This window comes from Chaetodon trifascialis, chromosome 17, assembly GCF_039877785.1.
Source record: "Chaetodon trifascialis isolate fChaTrf1 chromosome 17, fChaTrf1.hap1, whole genome shotgun sequence".
Taxonomy (NCBI): Eukaryota; Metazoa; Chordata; class Actinopteri; order Chaetodontiformes; family Chaetodontidae; genus Chaetodon; species Chaetodon trifascialis.
The window spans coordinates 356,840-377,066 of NC_092072.1; the positions used below are offsets into that span (position 1 = coordinate 356,840).

General features: G+C 47.8%; 1 protein-coding gene across 1 annotated transcript; it reads left to right on the forward strand.

Annotated features, from left to right (window-relative positions):
- Positions 1–6: 6 nt before the first annotated feature.
- LOC139346060 (zinc finger protein Xfin-like) lies at positions 7–19,587 on the forward strand. Its single transcript, XM_070984962.1, has 8 exons — positions 7–287; positions 3,409–5,062; positions 8,372–8,461; positions 8,556–8,574; positions 8,638–9,133; positions 10,428–11,712; positions 13,809–14,164; positions 16,162–19,587. Exons 1-8 carry the CDS (start codon positions 59–61, stop codon positions 18,114–18,116), a joined length of 6,084 nt encoding a protein of 2,027 aa, XP_070841063.1. The 5' UTR covers positions 7–58; the 3' UTR covers positions 18,117–19,587.
- Positions 19,588–20,227: the final 640 nt, after the last annotated feature.

Below are 20,227 nucleotides of genomic sequence, written 5' to 3' on the forward strand. Positions count from 1 at the left end.
CGGAAGCGTCCTTGCATTGTTTACATTCTCCTCTTTGTTCGGTGGAAATTCCGCCAAAATGTCCAAAAAACGGTCCAAAAGCGCAGAGAGCCGGAACCTGCGGGCGGTGATCGACGAGCAGCTGACGGCGGCCGCTCAGGAGATCTTCTGGCTGCTGAAGGAGCGCAGGCAGACGGATGTGGAGGAGCTGAAGCATCTGGTGACGGAGCGGATCACCGCGGCGGTGGAACAGATCTTCACCGAGTTTGAAGCGACCAGAGCGGCTGAGAGAGGACCAGAGGAACCCGGTAAGAGTCTGGAGAGAGGCTGGAGTCCGGTTAGAGTGATTCACACCCGGCTGGAAACAGCCCGTAGATCCAGTAGCACGAGCTGCGTCTTGATCCAGAGCCTTCAGCCGCTTTGCATGGTCTGCATCAGCGGGGAGAGGAGCCCTGGTGTTCAGCAAAAGTACGAGGACCACACTGTGACAATACCCTGGTACAAGTTAGAGCCCCGCAGCGAAAATGTTACTTCAGTAAAAGTATCTGAGTATACTCAGTACTTGCAGTACTTAAAGTATTAAAAGTAGAAGTACTGCATGCAGTAAAGTGTCCCCTATGTCAGTTGTCTTCTTGTCTCTGGTCTCTGTAGATCATTGTGTCCCCTGTGTCTGCTGTCCTCTTGTCTCTGGTCTCTGTAGATCATTGTGTCTCCTGTGTCTGCTGTCCTCTTGTCTCTGGTCTCTGTAGATCATTGTGTCTCCGGTGTCTGCTGTCCTCTTGTCTCTGGTCTCTGTAGATCATTGTGTCTCCTGTGTCTGCTGTCCTCTTGTCTCTGGTCTCTGTAGATCATTGTGTCTCCTGTGTCAGCTGTCCTCTTGTCTCTGTAGATCATTATGTCTCCTGTGTCTGCTGTCCTCTTGTCTCTGGTCTCTGTAGATCATTGTGTCTCCTGTGTCAGTTGTCTTCTTGTCTCTGGTCTCTGTAGATCATTGTGTCTCCTGTGTCAGCTGTCCTCTGGTCTCTGTAGATCATGGTGTCTCCTGTGTCTGCTGTCCTCTTGTCTCTGTAGATCATTGTGTCTCCTGTGTCTGCTGTCCTCTTGTCTCTGTAGATCATTGTGTCTCCTGTGTCTGCTGTCTTCTTGTCTCTGGTCTCTGTAGATCATTGTGTCCCCTGTGTCTGCTGTTGTTATGTCTCTGGTCTCTGTAGATCATTGTGTCCCCTGTGTCTGCTGTCCTCTTGTCTCTGTAGATCATTGTGTCTCCTGTGTCTGCTGTCCACTTGTCTCTGGTCTCTGTAGATCATTGTGTCTCCTGTGTCTGCTGTCCTCTTGTCTCTGGTCTCTGTAGATCATTGTGTCTCCTGTGTCTGTTGTCCTCTTGTCTCTGGTCTCTGTAGATCATTGTGTCTCCTGTGTCTGCTGTCCTCTTGTCTCTGGTCTCTGTAGATCATTGTGTCTCCTGTGTCTGCTGTCCTCTTGTCTCTGGTCTCTGTAGATCATTGTGTCTCCTGTGTCTGCTGTCCTCTTGTCCCTGGTCTCTGTAGATCATTGTGTCTCCTGTGTCAGTTGTCTTCTTGTCTCTGGTCTCTGTAGATCATTGTGTCCCCTGTGTCTGCTGTTGTTATGTCTCTGGTCTCTGTAGATCATTGTGTCTCCTGTGTCAGCTGTCCTCTTGTCTCTGTAGATCATTGTGTCTCCTGTGTCTGCTGTCCTCTTGTCCCTGGTCTCTGTAGATCATTGTGTCTCCTGTGTCAGTTGTCTTCTTGTCTCTGGTCTCTGTAGATCATTGTGTCCCCTGTGTCTGCTGTTGTTATGTCTCTGGTCTGTGTAGATCATTGTGTCTCCTGTGTCTGCTGTCCTCTTGTCTCTGGTCTGTGTAGATCATGGTGTCTCCTGTGTCTGCTGTCCACTTGTCTCTGGCCTCTGTAGATCATTGTGTCTCCTGTGTCTGCTGTCCTCTTGTCTCTGGTCTCTGTAGATCATTGTGTCTCCTGTGTCTCTTGTCCTCTTGTCTCTGGTCTCTGTAGATCATTGTGTCTCCTGTGTCTGCTGTCCTCTTGTCTCTGGTCTCTGTAGATCATTGTGTCTCCTGTGTCTGCTGTCCTCTTGTCTCTGGTCTCTGTAGATCATTGTGTCTCCTGTGTCAGCTGTCCTCTTGTCTCTGTAGATCATTATGTCTCCTGTGTCAGCTGTCCTCTTGTCTCTGTAGATCATTGTGTCCCCTGTGTCTGCTGTTGTTATGTCTCTGGTCTGTGTAGATCATGGTGTCTCCTGTGTCTGCTGTCCACTTGTCTCTGGCCTCTGTAGATCATTGTGTCTCCTGTGTCTGCTGTCCTCTTGTCTCTGGTCTCTGTAGATCATTGTGTCTCCTGTGTCTCTTGTCCTCTTGTCTCTGGCCTCTGTAGATCATTGTGTCTCCTGTGTCTGCTGTCCTCTTGTCTCTGGTCTCTGTAGATCATTGTGTCTCCCGTGTCTGCTGTCCTCTTGTCTCTGGTCTCTATAGATCATTGTGTCTCCTGTGTCTGCTGTCCTCTTGTCTCTGTAGATCATTGTGTCTCCTCGTTCATGTCTCAGCAGGACGTTCCTGTTGGAGTTGGTTGAGGTGGAGCTCATTTTAACTGAAACTAATGATTCTTTTCATTCTGGATCAATCTGCTGATCAGTTTCTCCATCGATCGATCAGTTGATCGTCCAAAGTTCCACATGATTCCAAACACATTCAGTTCATTGATCATTGAGAGGAAAAGCAGCCAGTCAAACATCAGAATCAGCTGGAGGCCTAAAAACATGAACTCCATTCGTTCTCTATGGTTGTTCTTTTCACTGTGGATGTGATTTATTTTTAGCCACAAGTGAGATTTCGGTGCCGTAGTTTCTTCAATAAAATACACCCACAGAGGAGACATTCAGGTGTTTCAGGCAGAAGAGAAACATCTTATGAAATAACATAAATGTATAAGATAGATAGATACTTTATTCATCCCCAAGGGAGATTCACAAGTTCAAGGCAGCAATAAATAATCTAAAAGCACAGCAAGCAGAGAATGAAAAGTTAAAGGTAAAAAATGTCCACATGTCCAGTGCAAACGGGACTAAAAGTACAGATGTCCAGTACAAAAGAAAGCAAGTTTAAATGTCCAGTGTTTACATGAGTTTAAATGAGAAGTCCAGAGTTTAAATGTGCAAACAGAAAGCAAGTTAAGGTGCATGTTGAACAGAGTCGTACAGATTCCATTCAGGACATTGAGGAACGTTGACATTAATGTTTAACATTTCCCCCCGAGTGGAGTTAAAGAGCCGCAAGGCGTGGGGGAGGAACGACAGGCAGCCGTCAGACGAGGATTTCAGTCCACGCTGACAGTTTGGCTGACCGTCCGAGTCACGATATGATCTAACGAGTTTTATGTGTCGTGTTTTTCTCTGCAGAACTGTGTCTGTCGGTCGGCGTCAGGAGTCTCTCTGCTGACAAACATCTGAAGCAGAATGTCTCTGTGGACAACCGACTGAAGGAACATGTGCCTGGAACTTCCTTCAGACCAGAGGACGATACTGAATCAGACCACCACCCGGCCTCTCCGGACGATCCAGCCGGTGAGGAGGAAGAGGACGAAAACGACGAAGAGGCGACGGCTCATTGCTGCAGAGTGTGCGGGAAGTCCTTCGACAGGAAAGGCTTTCTGATGAAACACGTGGAGAAACACTTGAAGGAGGTGGAGTGTCTTTGCGGTCTGTGCGGCGAGCGTTTGGAGTCCAGCGACGGTTTGAGGCTGCACCTTCAAACGCACCGTGACAGCAGCAGGACCTGCGAAGTCTGTGGCAAGAAGTTCCCTTCGATCCGAGCTCAGGAGACACATCTGAGGCTGCACACCGGAGAGAAACCCTTCAGCTGCCACATCTGCGGCAAAGTCTTCAACCAGAAGGGAAACATGGTGACGCACATGAGGATCCACACGGCGGAGAAGCCGTTCAGGTGCACCATCTGCCACAAAGAGTTCAGCCACACCTGCTCTCTGGAACGACACATGAAGGCCCATGACGGACAGACGCCATTCAGCTGCAAAGTCTGCGGGAAAAGCTTCAGCAAGAGCGCCGAGCTGAGGCGCCACGTCCGGAGCCACGAGTCCGACAACACACCCGTCGTCAGGAGCAGACGCAGGAAACCGAGTCTGACTCCTTCTCATTGCTGCAAGGTCTGCGGGAACGCCTTTCACAATAAAGGTAACTTTGTGCGGCATGCAGAGACTCATTTCAACGATCCTGAATGTCGCTGTGGCATCTGTGGAGAGCAGTCAGAGTCCTCTGAGAACCTGCAGCTTCACATCCAGAGCCACAGAGAAACCAGCAGGATATGTGACATCTGTGGCATCAGCTTCAGGGACATGGAGATCCACATGAGGACGCACACCGGCCAGAAACCCTTCAGCTGCAAAGACTGTGGCAAGGACTTCCCTCGGAAAGGCTCCCTGGAGAGACACATGAAGCTGCACGCCGGCGAGAGGCCGTACATCTGCGAGTTCTGCGGGAAGACTTTCATAGAAAACACCGTCCTGAAGAGACACATCAAGAGCCACACGGGAGGGAAGCCGAGGATTTACTCCTGCGACGTCTGTGGTAAGAAGTTCACCATGAGTCAGCATCTAGATGTGCACAAGAGGATCCACACTGGAGAGAAACCATACACCTGCAGGGTCTGTGGGAAAAATTTCCGGCAGATTGGTAACCTGGACTCCCACATGAGGATCCACACGGGCGAGAAGCCGTTCATCTGCAGCCTCTGCGGGAAGAGGTTTCGCCAGAAGATCTCACTGGAGACGCACGAGAGGTTCCACAAGAAGGAGAAGCCGTTCAGCTGCCAGCTCTGCAGCAAGGGCTTCGTACAGAAGATCGACCTGAAGAGACACATGTTTACGCACACAGGGGAGAAACCCTACAGCTGCCGGGTCTGTGGGAAGAGGTACCAGGAGAAACGCTCGGTGGACTCACACATGAAGGTTCACACTGGAGAACAAGCTGCCAAAGACTCTGCTGTTACACCAAACCTGAAACGCCAGGAAGGAGTTCACACTGACTTCATCCAGCTGTGACCTGCAGAGACCCTGAAATCATTCAGTCTGAAACATCTACTGAGACAATCAGAGTTGCACTGTCAGACTCAGGTCCGTCCCTCTGGCTCAGACAGTCTTACTCATTAAACAAAAGTCTATTTTAATGTTTTGCTAATCTCTGAAGCCCCCTTTTCCTAAGTAGTCCCAGGAACTAATTGATTTCAACTGAAGGAGCTTCTCCAGGTGCCCGAGAGCTTTTTTGGGAACTTCTTATAGATTTGGTTCCTGGTCCCCAGTAAGTCCCTGCTCTGGGGGTAGTTGTCAGGGTGGGGTCTGCACTGCTGACTGATTGTGGACTCTAGAGACTGATGCTGTGGAAACACAAACAAGAATGTGCGAAGGGGATGTTTAGTTCCTGTGGCTCCTTCAGCCATATTTCCACTGCAAGAACTTAATGAAACTTTCCACTGGTGAATTCCTGGAACTAAAGGAGGTGATACTAAAGCCAAGAGTTGGCAAAGAGCTCGGCAAACCCTGCCCTGATAGTTCCTGAACCATCCAACAGCACCGACCCTGGAGCAGGAACTTTCTGGGACCAGACACTAAAGCCCTTTTTAGATGTGGACTCTGTTCAAGTGACATTTTTGTCTTTCAGACAACAAATGAATGAAATGAACATGTTTTTTATAGTTCTGGTTCCAGGGAGTCAATGACGCTGTATGGAGAGGTCATAAAGAGAGCTGTTTCTCAGCTGTCCTGTCAGGAAATGCAGTCAGAACCAGTTTCCAACCAGCAGATCTGAGAAACAAATCTATTCTTTCAGTCTGGAGCCTGAATCTCCTCTGATGTCAAAGGTCGTCGTGATTTAACAACAATTAAGCGATTTACATTTCACTAGATCTCTAACTCGTTAATGTTCCTCACAGCTTTATTCAGACTAGAGGTCAAAAATTTGTGCTCGAACCCAAAAAGACCCAGAAATATACTTTGCGGACCGGATCCGGACCCGTCTGTTTGAAAGCTGGGACCTGGACTCATACGGAAAGAAGAAATGCTGGACTTGAACCCGGCCAGGAGACACAGACCCGATCAGCACCAACTTCACAGCTGATTGCTGTTAACAAGTTAGCGTTAATTAACAGGTTGTCCATCATTGTCATTAAGTAAAGCTTCAGCAGCAAAATACGTTTTCCAATCCGTCAGTGATGCAGAGAAAACAGTCGTCTGCGTATCGCTGAACTTTCCAGCAGTCACAGGAAGCCATGAGGAACATTAACACAAAGGTTTTAAACACAAATGAAGGCGGGAACGTTAAAGATTCAGTGTGAACGGGGTCCAAATGTAAATGCTGGTTCAGGTTTTGATTCTTCTGATTAAATTAAGGAACTCACGAACAGTCCGCTCATTATTTCAATGATCTGATGCTCACTCTCTTTTTATGTTTATGACTGAAGTCTGGATTCATTGTTAACGTTTAAGAAAATAAAGCAGAAACAATCAAACACATTTTAGCGACAAAGATGTGAATCCTAAATTCTTTCATTCAGAAGTGAGATCAGCCAGAAACTGGATGAAGTCTTTTTGCTGAGACATTAAAGCTGAAAAGTGTCTGAGCTCACAGTTAACGAGCAGAAATGTGGTGAGTTTGAACAGAATCCTCCTTTTCTGTTTCCGGTCGATGTAAACAAATGTTAATAAAAATATTTCACATTTCCTGTTTGACTCTGATGATTGTTGATCAGACGTGCAGCTGCTAAAACGACAAAACAGCGTGGCCTTTCCCAGGTGGAGGTCTCTGATTCAGTTCAATATACCTTTATTTGTACCGCAAGGGGAAATTCCAATTTACAGCAGCACCAGTAAAAGATAGAATTAGGTAAAAAACAGCAAGTATATACAAAAGAGAGTAATAAAAATAAGCATCATCTTAAGTTATAAATTGTATTTGCAGACTGTTATTTCCAGGATGGATCGCACAGATTATTGCACCGATCATTTACAGATGATTTACAGATAAATTGTCAGATTACTTGGAGCAGTTTCTGTTGTGCAGTCTGACGGCTGCAGGAAGGAAAGACCTGCGACGCTCCTTCACACACTGTGGATGCAGCATCCTGTCACTGATGGAGCTCCTCAGTCAGTGAGTGTGTGTTGGAGGGGGTGGGAGTCACTGTCTGTCATGGAGGACAGCTTGGCTGGCTGATGAGGGACAGGGGTGTGGCCGTTTCCTGCTGAACAGGTAACTGAACAGGTAACTGAACAGGTAACTGTTTGAAAGCTTTGCTGCACCGCGAAGGTGAGCCGTCCAGTAAAGCTGGAGGCACAAGATGAGCTTCATGATCTCCATCATGTGAAACTCAGCAACATCAAAAAATCAACTAATCCATCAGTACGATCACAGAGAGACAGACTGAACGTCATCACGTCCATCAAAACACAAAACAAACAAACAAACAAACAAACAAACAACAAGCTCTGCTCACTCTGCTTCACCTCGTAGCACCTTTGACCAGGTGCTCCAGAAATCTGCGTCGTGTCTCTGACTCTTGTTGTCCTCTCCTGTCCTGAACCTTGTGATGTGTGAAAACCTCGTATGTGCGTTTGTTTGGATAAAAGCGTCTGCGAATGACAAACTACATGAAATCACGTCAGACACGTTCAGCGAAGAAGAAGCTTCGACCAACACATGGAAATGATCCTGATCACTGATGAATCGCGGACTAATCAATAACAGCTGATCATATTTGATTACTGTTCTCCTCTTATTCAGAGGAGACGATGAGTGAGTGAGTGAGTGAGTGAATGAATGAATGAATGAATGAATGAGTGAATGAATGAATGAGTGAATGAATGAATGAGTGAGTGAACTGTGCTGAGGAGCTTCTGGTCTGCAGACTTTGAGTGTGTTCACACACACACACACACACACACACACACACACACACACACACACACACACACACACAGGCTTTTGATGAAGGTGATGCTGTATGTTTATGTGACTCTTCACACACCTGGACGACACCTGTCGGAGGTGTTGGTCCATCCCATTGGTCAGAAAATCCACCGCTGACCAGCCGAAAGTTTGAAATCAGTTCAGACCAGAGTCCTGCTGTGAGGACAGGAAGTGGAACACCTGGTGTCCATGTTGCAGGTCCTGACTCAGTCCATCAGAGTCTGGAGCTCCCTGACTCTCCATCTGGACAGCCAATCATCTGCCTGAATCACCTCCACCTCACCTGTGTGGCCGCCGAGCGTCCTTCAGGTGGCTGTGACACGCTGATGATGGTGGAGGTGAGCTTCCTGTTTCATGCAGAAATTGTTATTTGATGTTGTGTCTCCAGCTATGAGAGAAGTCCCTCAACATGGACTCCCATGAAGGGAAAACCTGGTCCAGCAGGGTCCAGCATCGGTGCCTCTACTGGGACGGACAGGTGAGTCGTCACACTGAAGTGACTGCTGTCCTGATGCGTTTCATGACGAACAAAAAGTGCTGATTCGTGTTTTTCCTCACTGTCGCGTCTCCAGATGTCTCGAACGTGTCCTGGTTTTTGTCCACAGAGACCAGAATCGGAGCGTTGTCTCAGAAGCATCAGAGCTGTGAACGAAGGTGATTTTCATCCTGCATTCATATTTGACATTGGACTTAGAGCCAATCATCAGTCAATCACAGATCGATCACTGTTCTCCCTCCAGTCCAACAGGGTTCGCTGTTCGTCGCTCCGCTTCGCTCTCCTCAAAGCGAAGTGTCGTCGATGCGGAACTGCGTGTGTGTGTTTACGTCCCCGCTGGCTCTCTTTGTTCGCAGAGAAGGAGGAAAATGTGCGCCGTGCAGCTGCTGCGGGTGTCGGTACATGAGCGGATCAGCGCCGCCGCTGAAGACTTTCTGCTGCAGGTGGAAAAAGGAGAAGAAGCGGCTGAAATCCCGGCGCTGAGAGCGCTGCTCACCGAGCGGCTAACGGCGGCTGCGGAGGAGATCGTCGGTCTGTTGGAGGAAACCGTGGCGGAGTACGAAGACAGAGTCGAGCGGTCAGAGCGGGAGATCTGCCGCCAGAGGAGGCTGCTGGATGCCGTGCTGAAGCCCGAAGTGAAGCTGCACAGAGCAGGTTAGTCCCTGCTCGCTGCTCCGAGGAGCCCGGAAACAGCACACATGCTAATGCTAGCTAGCATCGGCCCCGCAAACATGAACGTTTTAACCGAGCAGAAACATTTTTGGCTGTTTTTTAGATGAACTGATGTTCGCTGCAGCATTTACACTAAAATGTGAAAACACATTCATTTAAAATGAGATAAAACAACGAATACTGTGTCAGCAAGTAACGACCTCAACTCCCATGAGCCTCAGACTGAAGGACTTCAGCAAAGCCTTCTGGGAGCTGTAGTTTTCACACGCAGTCAGATCAGTGGTCCCTGACACCAAATCTGAGAGAACTGGACCGTGTTTGACCGCAGAGTTTGGAGGCTTTTCTTCTGTGGTGCATCAGGAGGGGGACTAGACTCTGGACTGAGGGGTCGTAGACGAGCGCAGAGACGTTTGTCTGCCAGTGACTCTGAGTTCTGTGAATCAGCACGACAGAGTTCAGAATCCTTCATTAAAACCAGTCTGTCGTGTCCCTCCATGGACCTGACTCTCATCTCCGCTCTCCATCAACCTGACGTGGTGGACGTGGTGGACGTGGAGGACGGCATTCTGGGTAGACACATGAGGAAGTCTTCACCCTCATGTTGTGAAGAAGGCGGTTTTCACACTGATTTGATGTTGTTCAGATTTCTTTATAGTGACGAGTTTAGGAGTTAATCATACACCAAAACATGAGATGGGACTGTTTTAAGAAAGACAGCTGGACAGTCCTCCATATTGTCCTCATAGAAGATGTTTTCATTGGCACCAACGCGCTTGAAGGAAACAGAGAAAATGTTACAAATAACAATAAGAAAAATAAACAAATAACAATAAAACAGCTCAACACAGAACAAAGAAAATGATCAGAATATAAATCTCTTTAGATGTTCAACGAGCACGATATAAAGAAACACTAGAACAAAATATAAATATAGAAGAAAGTCTTGACCTGAACGAAGTGACGGAGGGAAACAGGCTGGATGGACAGGAAAGACTTCCTGTATCTGTTAGAGACAGTCTGTCCAGGAGGAGGTGCAGGAGGTCCATGATGGAGGACAGTTTGTTCAGCGTCCTTCAGAGCTCTGCTTCATGGACTCAGGCTGTTTTGTTATTATCAGATATCTAAAATATCGATGCTGGTGTGTTACAGTCACATCGCTTCAGACCGAAACACAGCAATCAATCGATCAATCAATCAATCGCTCAGTCCATCAAACACTTCCCCAGCTCGATGACACAAATGTATGTTTGCCATAATGTGTGTTTCTGTGTTTCAGTGTGTCCTGCAGACGTCCAGCAGCTGTTGGTGAGTCAAGAAGAGGATCCTCCTGAGCAGCAGGACTGTCTGGACAGTCTGGACCAGGAGGACCCACCAGAGCTGCCGCACATTAAAGAGGAACAGGAGGAACTGTGGACCAATCAGGAGGGAGAGCAGCTCGGAGGGCTGGAGGAGGCTGATCTCAGTAAGTTCACACTCAGTGTCCCTGTGAAGAGTGAAGAAGAGGCTGATGAAGAGGAACCTCAGTCCTCACAGCTTCATCACAGACAAAGTGAAGAGAACAGCGAGGCAGAGCCGTTAGCCAGCAGCTCAGCTGAACAGATGGAGACGGACGCGGATGGAGAGGACTGTGGAGGACCAGATCCAGATCGACTGTTAGAACCAGTTAGTGAAGACAATTCTGTAGACTCCACCGAAACTGACGACAGCGATTGTGACTGGACACAAACAAACAAAACCCAGTCAGATACTGAGGGTCTCAAACACAGTGAAGCCCCCGACAGCGATGTTGGCTCTTCAGCGAAGGAGCGTCCCTTTCCGTGCTCGTACTGTGGCAAAAGATTTAGTCTGAAAGGAAACTTGAACAGACACATAAGAGACCACACAGGCGAGAGACCGTTTCCTTGTACAGGCTGTGATAAATCGTTCAAAGACAGCGGATCACTAACGGCACACATGAGGTGTCACACCGGAGAGCAGCCATACAGCTGCTTATTCTGCGGGAAGAACTTCAGCGGGAGGGGAAACATGACCAGACACATGAGGATCCACACAGGAGAGAAGCCATTTACCTGCTCGGTGTGCAGCAAAAGTTTTCACGTCAAAGAACACCTGAACAGACACATGAAGTACCACACGGGGGAAAAACCCTTCAGTTGCACCGTTTGTGGTAAAGGTTGTGCCCAGAAAACAGACCTGAAGAAACACATGAGAGTCCACACGGGAGAGAAACCCTTCAGTTGTCCGTTCTGTGGAAAGTGCTGTGCTGAAAAAGGGGATTTGACCAAACACATGCGAGTCCACACCGGAGAGAAACCCTTCAGTTGTAATATATGTGGTAAAAGCTGTGCCCAGAAGGGGAGCCTGAAGATTCACATGAGAGTCCACACAGGAGAGAAACCGTTCAGCTGCTCAGTCTGCGGCAAATGTTTCACCGTTACAGGACATCTGAAGAGACACATGAAGCTGCACGCCGCCGACAACCGGGCGGTCGAGTCCGCGGACACGTATTCAGCCAAAGTGCACAATAAAGTGAGCACAGTTGAGCCATTGAACACATCATGATGGTTCCATCGGTCAGGAGCAAAGATGACGCCTTCGAGTCAGTGAAGCGGTCAGGGATGCAGCCAAATGTCAAACTTCTGGGACTTACAGCTTCTCATCCAGGAGCGTTCACTATTCGACTGTTACAGTTCAGTGATTGAGCTGATCAGACATGCATTATTGATCATGTAGGATGTGAGACGTGGTGTTACGTCCAGGGATTGTGCTGTTGGTTTGCAGTGGCGTCCCTTTTCCTCCAGATCCAGATCCAGAAAAACAAGTCGCCCGTGAAATGAAGAAGGTTCTTCCAGTTCGTTAACTTGTGCTGCCAAGTTGTTTTCCTCACTTTGGTTTTTGTCTCGGTTGAGTTGCCTGATGAAGTAAACAGCACGCTCTTCCTCAAGAGTCCAATCATTGAACTTACCCAACCTGACCCTGGACTGGACACGTCTGGTTCACGGGGCAGACACAGAATCCTTCAGCTGCCCGAACGATTTCCTCTGGTTCAGAGATTTGCACCTCGTGGGCTCTTCGCCTCGACTGGCTCCTGTGGCCTGTTTGACCTTTTAGATTATCTGCTTTCCTTAAGGATTTACTTTAATGGTTAGCAAAGCTGCTTTCAGCTGTTCTGCACTCCGTATTGTTACTGCAGCAAATATTGCGGCATATTTATGCAAAGACGCGGCAGACACTGCATGAAGTGGACACGTTCTGTCAGACCGTCGGGGGGTCAACAGTCAGGGAACGTGTGGTGGTTCTGCTGCAGGACTGAGTCGTTCGAGTGGAATCCTGCTCCGTTTGTCAGACCCCTTCAGGTCCAGCTCAGGTGAACAGCTGAACTGTCGAGAGGCAGAAGAGTTCATACCTGGTCTGCACGGGCACGCCTGAAGGTGATGCTGGTCGCATGACATCACACCCGCCCACACGTGGCCAATCACTTTGTGGCGTGGGACGGTGTATTATGGTTCAGCAGGTGTGCTTCCTCCAGAGTCAGACCACCTGCAGAACGAGTTCTACGAGCAGACCTGAAGCCGAGACTGAGGAGCGCGCGTTAACGATTCGGGAAGTGAAAAAACACTTTGGGATGTTAGGAGGAGCTTTAAGCTGCAGCGCTGTAATCTGACTGGTTAAACAGATTCGTGGACAGAATATTTACATTCTGGGTAACATTTGAGGGTTTGATTCAAACAGTCTTTGAAGGTTTTATGATCAGAAGTGTCTCCTCACCTCTGCGCAGGTGTTCAGGTCCTCCTGGAGGCTGACGCGGATCATCACAGCTCTGCAGCTGCTTCAGTGTTTTTTCTCGACTCGACTCGTTTGGCAGAACAAACAAAACATTTGGTCACAAATAAATTCTGGAGCAGCTCGTTTACAAGATATTCACTGCAGGTTTGACCCCAACAGGCTCCTGTAGCGAGTTGAGCTGGATGAGCAGAATCACCTGCACGTCGTGTGTTCATGAAGAAAAAAGTCCGTTGACTCATTTCTGTCGGCTGAACAATAATTTGGTTCTTGCATTTTAATGGAAGCGCGACGCTGCACAGGTGAACGTTAAAAAAGGAGTGAATTCTTTGGAGAACGTGGGAGCTGAAGAGGAGAAGAGACTGACGGAAACACATCACGCTTTTTACTGACTTTGGTATAAATTTCTGTTTTAGGGGAAACAATTGGAGTAGTTTTCTGTGATCAGGATCACTGAAGTGACTCACCGCTAATCAAAGCATGTAATTATACACGATGACAATAAAACTTATATATGAGCATTAAAAGTATTAAGCTGAAAGTCAAAGCTGTCTGCATTTTTAATGCTTTTCACCCTGAATTCATTCTGTCAGGTGTGACCAACGCCTCCATATGATGAGCTCAGAGTTCAGGTAGAAGGTAACAAATGTACGGCAAGCCAGCGGGCACATGCACGTGAGTAATCAGGTTCATTGTCAGGTCTTAACGCGGGACAAACTGCTTTCCCAGTAACTTTGTGGGAGACCAGTGAGCTCAGAAACAGCTCTTCACATCTATTTATTTCCTTTTGGTTCAGAAAAAGTAGATTCTGTTATTTCTCCTCCAGTCCAGCAGGGTTCGCTGTTCGCTTCCGTTGATGCGGAACTGTCAGAAGTGTGACAGCTGTTTACCTCCTTCCTCCGTTTTGTCCGCGGGGACCATCAGCAGCGCAGAGAAGGAGGAAAATGTGCGCCGTGCAGCTGCTGCGGGTGTCGGTACATGAGCGGATCAGCGCCGCCGCTGAAGACTTTCTGCTGCAGGTGGAAAAAGGAGAAGAAGCGGCTGAAATCCCGGCGCTGAGAGCGCTGCTCACCGAGCGGCTAACGGCGGCTGCGGAGGAGATCGTCGGTCTGTTGGAGGAAACCGTGGCGGAGTACGAAGACAGAGTCGAGCGGTCAGAGCGGGAGATCTGCCGCCAGAGGAGGCTGCTGGATGCCGTGCTGAAGCCCGAAGTGAAGCTGCACAGAGCAGGTCAGTCCCTGCTCGCTGCTCCGGAGGAGCCCGAGCGAAGCCGAGACCCGAACGCGGCTGATGCTAACTGCTGTTAGCTGTTCGCTAACTCCTGCCGGTTCTCCGCCGTTCACCGACAGACCGCCATCAAAGTCTATGTCAAAGTCTCGTTTGTGTCGTAAAACTAGAAGCTGGTTAACGTGTCGAACCTCCTTGTGACGGCCGGAAGCTAACCGGTAGCTAAGCTAACTGTGCTAGCCCCGTGTGGTTAGCTTAGCATACGGGACTAAATGGTAAACTGCGTTTAATGTGAAGCACAAGTGCCAACAGTCAGTGACACGTGACTAACGTGAAGTACAGTTACCAGTAACGTTACTGTCCTGAAGTAACGTTTGCAGTACTTGTACTGCACTTGAGTTTTCCTCTCTTCGTAGCACTTTGTGCTTCACTGCGTGTTCGGGTCTGTTTACTGCAGCTGACGCGCGGGAAGAATGTAAACTACATGCTCTAATGAGAAGTAAAATAAACTGCAAGGCAGTTCATACAATTTCAGCTCAATCAGCCCTTTGATCCATCAGCTGATTGACATTAGCACTTCCTGAAGTGTCTGCAGACACTTTTCTGTAGACACGTCAGTCCAGCATCAGTGTAAAGATGAACTGTGTTTCTGAGCGGACTGAACGCGCCTCCAGTCATTCACTGCTCTGTTTGAAAAGTGAAGATTTCTCCCTGAATTAAACACAGACTCAAACTGCTAATTCAGCATGAAAACGGGACGTGTTCCCTGAACGCATCAATGGTGGGTTCACTGTCCTTTCAGTCTGAACTCAGGACACACAGGACACGTCACTGAACACTGCGTGCAGATAAATCAGATCTCACAGCAGCTTCTGAACTCCACGTACGTTCACAGTTCACTGACTCGACGCAACAATTCCAGATCCAGATCCAGATCCAGAACCAGAACCAGAACCAGAACCAGTCACCACCACCGCAAAAGTGTGGAATCAGAGAGCGTGAGGGGCTCTGGCAGATCGCAGCACACCTGTGTTTTTACGCTTTAGACGGGAGCGCGACGGTGGAGGCTTCAGTCCAGCAGAAAGGCACATCCCATAAAATATTTTGTCGTTTTCAGCTGCAAGCGTTGTCGTGTAAACGGGGCCTCAGTGTCAAGTTAAAGAAATCATAAAACAAGTTTCATTCAAACTCAACAGAAAATGATGTCAGGATCAGGATCAGGATCAGGTTCTGGATCGGGATCGGGGTCAGGGTCAAGATCAGGATCAGGGTCAGGTTCTGGATCAGGTTCTGGTTCGGGGTCAGGATCAGGTTCAGGGTCAGGGTCAGGATCAGGGTCAGGTTCTGGATCAGGTTCTGGATCAGGGTCAGGGTCAGGGTCAGGATCAGGATCAGGATCAGGTTCGGGTTCAGGTTCAGGGTCAGGGTCAGGATCAGGATCAGGGTCAGTGTGCGATATCGTCTTTTTTTATACACCTTCTTCCTCGTCAAAACGTGGTGCCTACATTACCCATAACGCATCACACCACACATGGAGGGCTTTTAATACGAGGAGCTAAAGTATCAGACGTCTCCTGTTCAGGTGCAGGGGGGCTGCAGCTAGCTGTTAGCATGCTAGCTGTTAGCATGCTAACTAGCTGTTTCTGCTGTTTGCTCACTGCCTGAACCTTTGAAACTGGGCTCAGGTCTGACTCATTGTGTCCTGGTCTCACTGAGGATCAATTGATCATTTATGTTTTCTGTTAAATGTTCTGGATATTTTATTTAGATTTTATTTATTATGTCTGTTTCTTACATGTAAGTTTTTGAGTTGTCTCACGTTGTGTCATTATTCTTGATGTCATGATCTGGGTCATGTGATTCCTAGCTGTTGTGATAAAGACTTTTTAATATTTCATCGCTCATTTGACACATTTTGCTTCCTGTTTTACCTGGAAACACCTGCTGAGGTGGATAATTACAGGAGATCACCTTTAAACTCTCTGTACTCTCCCCTGCAGATGTCCGGCAGCTGTTGGTGAGTCAAGAAGACGATCCTCCTGAGCAGGAGGACCCACCAGAGCCCCCACACATTAAGGAGGAGCAGGAGGAGCTGTGGACCAGCGAGGAGCAGCTTTCAGGGCTGGAGGAGGCCGATATCACCAAGTTCACGCTCAGTCCAGTTCCTGTGAAGAGTGAAGAAGAGGATGATGAGAAACCTCAGTCCTCACAGCTTCATCAGAGACAAACTGAAGAGACAGAAACTGAGGAGGACTGTGGAGGACCAGAACCAGCCAGGAACTCAGATCCAGACAGACCTTTACAGGCAGATATTGATTACAAGTCATCAGAATTTTCTGTCGCTGAGATTGAAGTCAGTTGTGATGATTGGGAAGAGACCAGAGAGCCGCAGTCAGGTTTGACCTCTCTGAAGAATAAGGAAGTCGCTGTAAATGAGAAGAGGTGTAACTCTCTGGAGAAACCATTCAGCTGCTCTGAATGTGGTAAAAAATTTACCAAAAATGGATTTCTGGAGACTCACATGAGAATGCACACAGGGGAGAAACCACTGAGTTGCTCAGTGTGTGGAAAGAAGTACACAATATACAGATATCTGATCCAGCACATGTCCGTCCACAGCGGGGACAAAAGACACAGCTGCAGCGTCTGTAACAAAAGGCTGGTTTGGCACTCAGGAGGCGAACAACACAGCTGTGATAGAAGCGAGTGTGATAAAAGACTTTGCTACAGTCATCATCTGAGGAAGGACGTGGGGCCTCATCCCGACGAGAACCTGTTCAGCTGCTCTGTGTGTGGGAGAAAGTTCACACAAAGAGGATATTTGATCCAGCACATGGCTCGTCACACGGGCAAGATTCGATTCCGCTGCTGCGTTTGCGACAGAAGGTTCGCTTGGCGTCATGAGCTCAAGAGCCACAAGTGTGTCGGCGATTCGTCGCAGCTCGACCAAAGCCAGACCGTGGAGAACAGAGAGGCCGAGCACACTGAGGCGGCGGCTGGTGGAGAGGACCGATCAGATTCTGACGACAACACCTCAGACTCCTCTGAACCTGAGACTGAAGTTCGAGATGATGATTGGAAGGAGAGCAGGGAGCCTCAGTCAGGTTTAATGTCTGTGACAAATGATGAAGAGCCGGTCGGTGATGTGGGAGGCAGCGCAGATAAGAAATCCTTCATCTGCTCTGAGTGTGGAAAAGCATTTTGTGCTGAGGAAAACCTGAAGATCCACATGAGAACTCACACAGGAGAGAAACCATTTAGCTGCTCGTTTTGTGAGAAAGGGTTCACACAAAAAGGTTATCTGACCAACCACATGACCGTCCACACTGAGGAGAAACGCTTCCTTTACTGTGTCTGTGGCAAAAGATTTGCCTGGAGGTACAATCTTAAAAACCACAAGTGTGATGGTGAGTCGTCTAAGATTCCTCCAGCTCAGATCAAGGAGAACAAGGCGGCTGAACCTCCAGCCAGCAGCTCGACCAAACCTCAGATCAAAGTCGGCGCTGATGATTGTAATGAAGCCAGGGAGTCACGATCAAGTTTAAACTCTCCAAAAAATACCAAAGTCCTTGAAAGTGATGGAAGAGGAGATGTTGCAGAGAGGCCGTTCGGCTGCTCTCAATGTGGCAAAAGATTTCGCCGCAAGAAAAATCTGCAGGAGCACATGAGAATTCATACAGGAGAGAAACCATACGGTTGTTCAGTGTGTATGAAATACTTCTCCTGCAGCGGGTCGTTACGAAAACACCTGAGAATCCACACAGGAGAGAAACCGTTCAGTTGCTCTGTGTGTGGAAACCGCTTCACTGAAAGTGGACATCTGAAGGTGCACATGAGAACGCACACAGGAGAGAAACCGTTCAGTTGTTCTGTTTGTGGTAAAAGTTTTACTTGGAAGCAAAGTTTCAATAATCACATGAAGTGTCACACAGAAACAGCTGCAGACACGTTGTAAATATGGCGCCTTCCTCGTCTTACCAGCGTTCAATCGAGCCAGCATTTCACAGTTCACACCCTCAACGCTGATGGCAGAGGCCGCCGTGCAAGGCGCCACCTGCTGGTCAGGAGTGATAACTATCCACACGGTGGTCCAGCATCATGGCTGAGGAGACGTTGATGTGCCGACTGCAGAGGTCGAACCCCCGACCTTCTGACGGGCCCTCGTTCAGCAGGAGGTGAGACTCCTCCAGTCAGAGTTGTGTTTGAGATGCAGCTTGTGTTCATGTGAAGTCATGGATGAGCTCATGAGCTCCTTCTCCACACGTGCTGAATGGAAAGCTGCTCACAGCCTCATACATGTCAACAGACCAAGTTGAAATTCTCCCATTTCAAGCAGCTGTTTTCTGTGTCGACTTTGAGTTGAACTCAGACAAACGTGTGACATGATTGAAGGAGGCTCCTGCAGGCCTGAAGCTCTGCAGGTGGAGGTGGAGAGGGTTGAAGGTGTCAGTTTGTCCAATGGGAAGCTGCACCTTTAAAGACAAAACTTAAACTCCACAGATTTCACAGATTTCACTCTTCTGTACACATTTCAGATATCATGCAAAGCTTCTGTTCCTTCACTGTGGAACCGTGGAATGTCTCAGTGTTTCACTGCAGTTTGTCGCCGACACTCGGTCTAAATCGACTCCGTGTCGATACTTTTTAGGAAAATATCTTAATGAAAAACAAAAGTTGTGGGATGCAGCTTCAAAATGACCCCTCAGTCATTTTTTCCTGAATAAATTATGCAATTTAAAATGTATATTTAACAGAAGCCAACGGCACTTTTGAAATAATTGGCAGTTAAAGACGTCGTGAAGGTTTTGTTTATGTCCCCCTTTGGCCCCACGCTCTGAACTGCTGAATGATGCTAAAGTGAGAACTGACACTTTTGTGCGTGTTATTGGACTACGTTTCCCAGAGTCCACCTCTGTAGCCAGAGTTGTGTTTTCAGTGAGAGAGCCGACTGCCTGATGACGGCGTCGATGGTTCGATGGTCTGAGAACGTTTCAGCTGAAGCAGATTTGAGCCTTTTCTAGTGAAACTGAGACGAAGTTACCTGAAGACAAACGGAGAGGTTATGATTGAGAATGTTGTGGCCTGATGGTTTGATGTCACATGACCCAGCAGCAGACCAATAGTGTTGCTTCAAAGCAGGAGAGGAAAGAAGTGGACTTTTCTCACCTTGTTCTGATGTGTCCAAAGACAAAAGGGAAAACCTGAGAGGTGAAGGACGCTCAAGGACAGGAACTTCTGACTTTTCTCTGTTTTGATGAATCTGGTTTATTTTTGCTTGTTGAGTCAAACGATGATTTTCTTTTCTGTTGTTGTTCCTGAATCGTGTATCGATCAGCTGTTGACTGAATGAGTTGAATTCAGACTGGAAGTAAAAGGAAGGAATTAATGTCACGGCTTCAGGCTGCAAGCAGTAAAGTTTATTTTAGAAGGACTTTGGTCTCGTTTCTTGGTTGATTCATGTCAAAGGCGACAGAAACTCGTGTTAGTCTGGATTTACCTAAAATATGATTCAGACAGATCAAAAATATGAAGACGTGGTGAATAAACCCTGACAGTGATGTTTGAGCTGCATTTCAAAGATGTTATAGAGAAAAATGCTGGAAATAGTTCTGATAGAACAGAAACACGACGGATCACAGCTTCATCTGACTTTGTTGTGATCTGATGTATTTCAGTTAAGGCCAACATTTATTTTGAAGGTGACCAGGTCAACCGGAAGTTCTACGTCATTTTTTTAGCAAGATGGCGCCGTTGGAGCTGCGGGTCCAGTCGTGATGGGGATTCCGGCTCTTTCGGCTCCTCAGATTTCATGTTGATGAAATTAATTTATTGCTAAAAATAATGTTAAATTATGTTTAATGTTAATTACATATGTACAAAATACATAAAATGTTGATGATTTATACGACTTGTTACACCCAACATGGAACAGAAAATACATTTAAAGTGCAGAAACAATTACCAGCTCCAACCTCTGATTGGATGTCTGAGATTTATTAACTTTTAACTTTTTACAGTGAAACAACAAAGAATCAGTCTGCCGTCCTGTCAGCGAAGTCACTGAAA

Excerpts from the sequence above, each read along its gene's own strand:
- LOC139346060 (XM_070984962.1), top strand. The coding sequence starts at position 59 with ATGTCCAAAAAACGGTCCAAAAGCGCAGAGAGCCGGAACCTGCGGGCG. Across the intron at positions 288-3,408 it reads GAGAGGACCAGAGGAACCCG|AACTGTGTCTGTCGGTCGGC; the intron begins GTAAGAGTCTGG and ends TTTTCTCTGCAG. Across the intron at positions 5,063-8,371 it reads CACACTGACTTCATCCAGCT|CTATGAGAGAAGTCCCTCAA; the intron begins GTGACCTGCAGA and ends TTGTGTCTCCAG.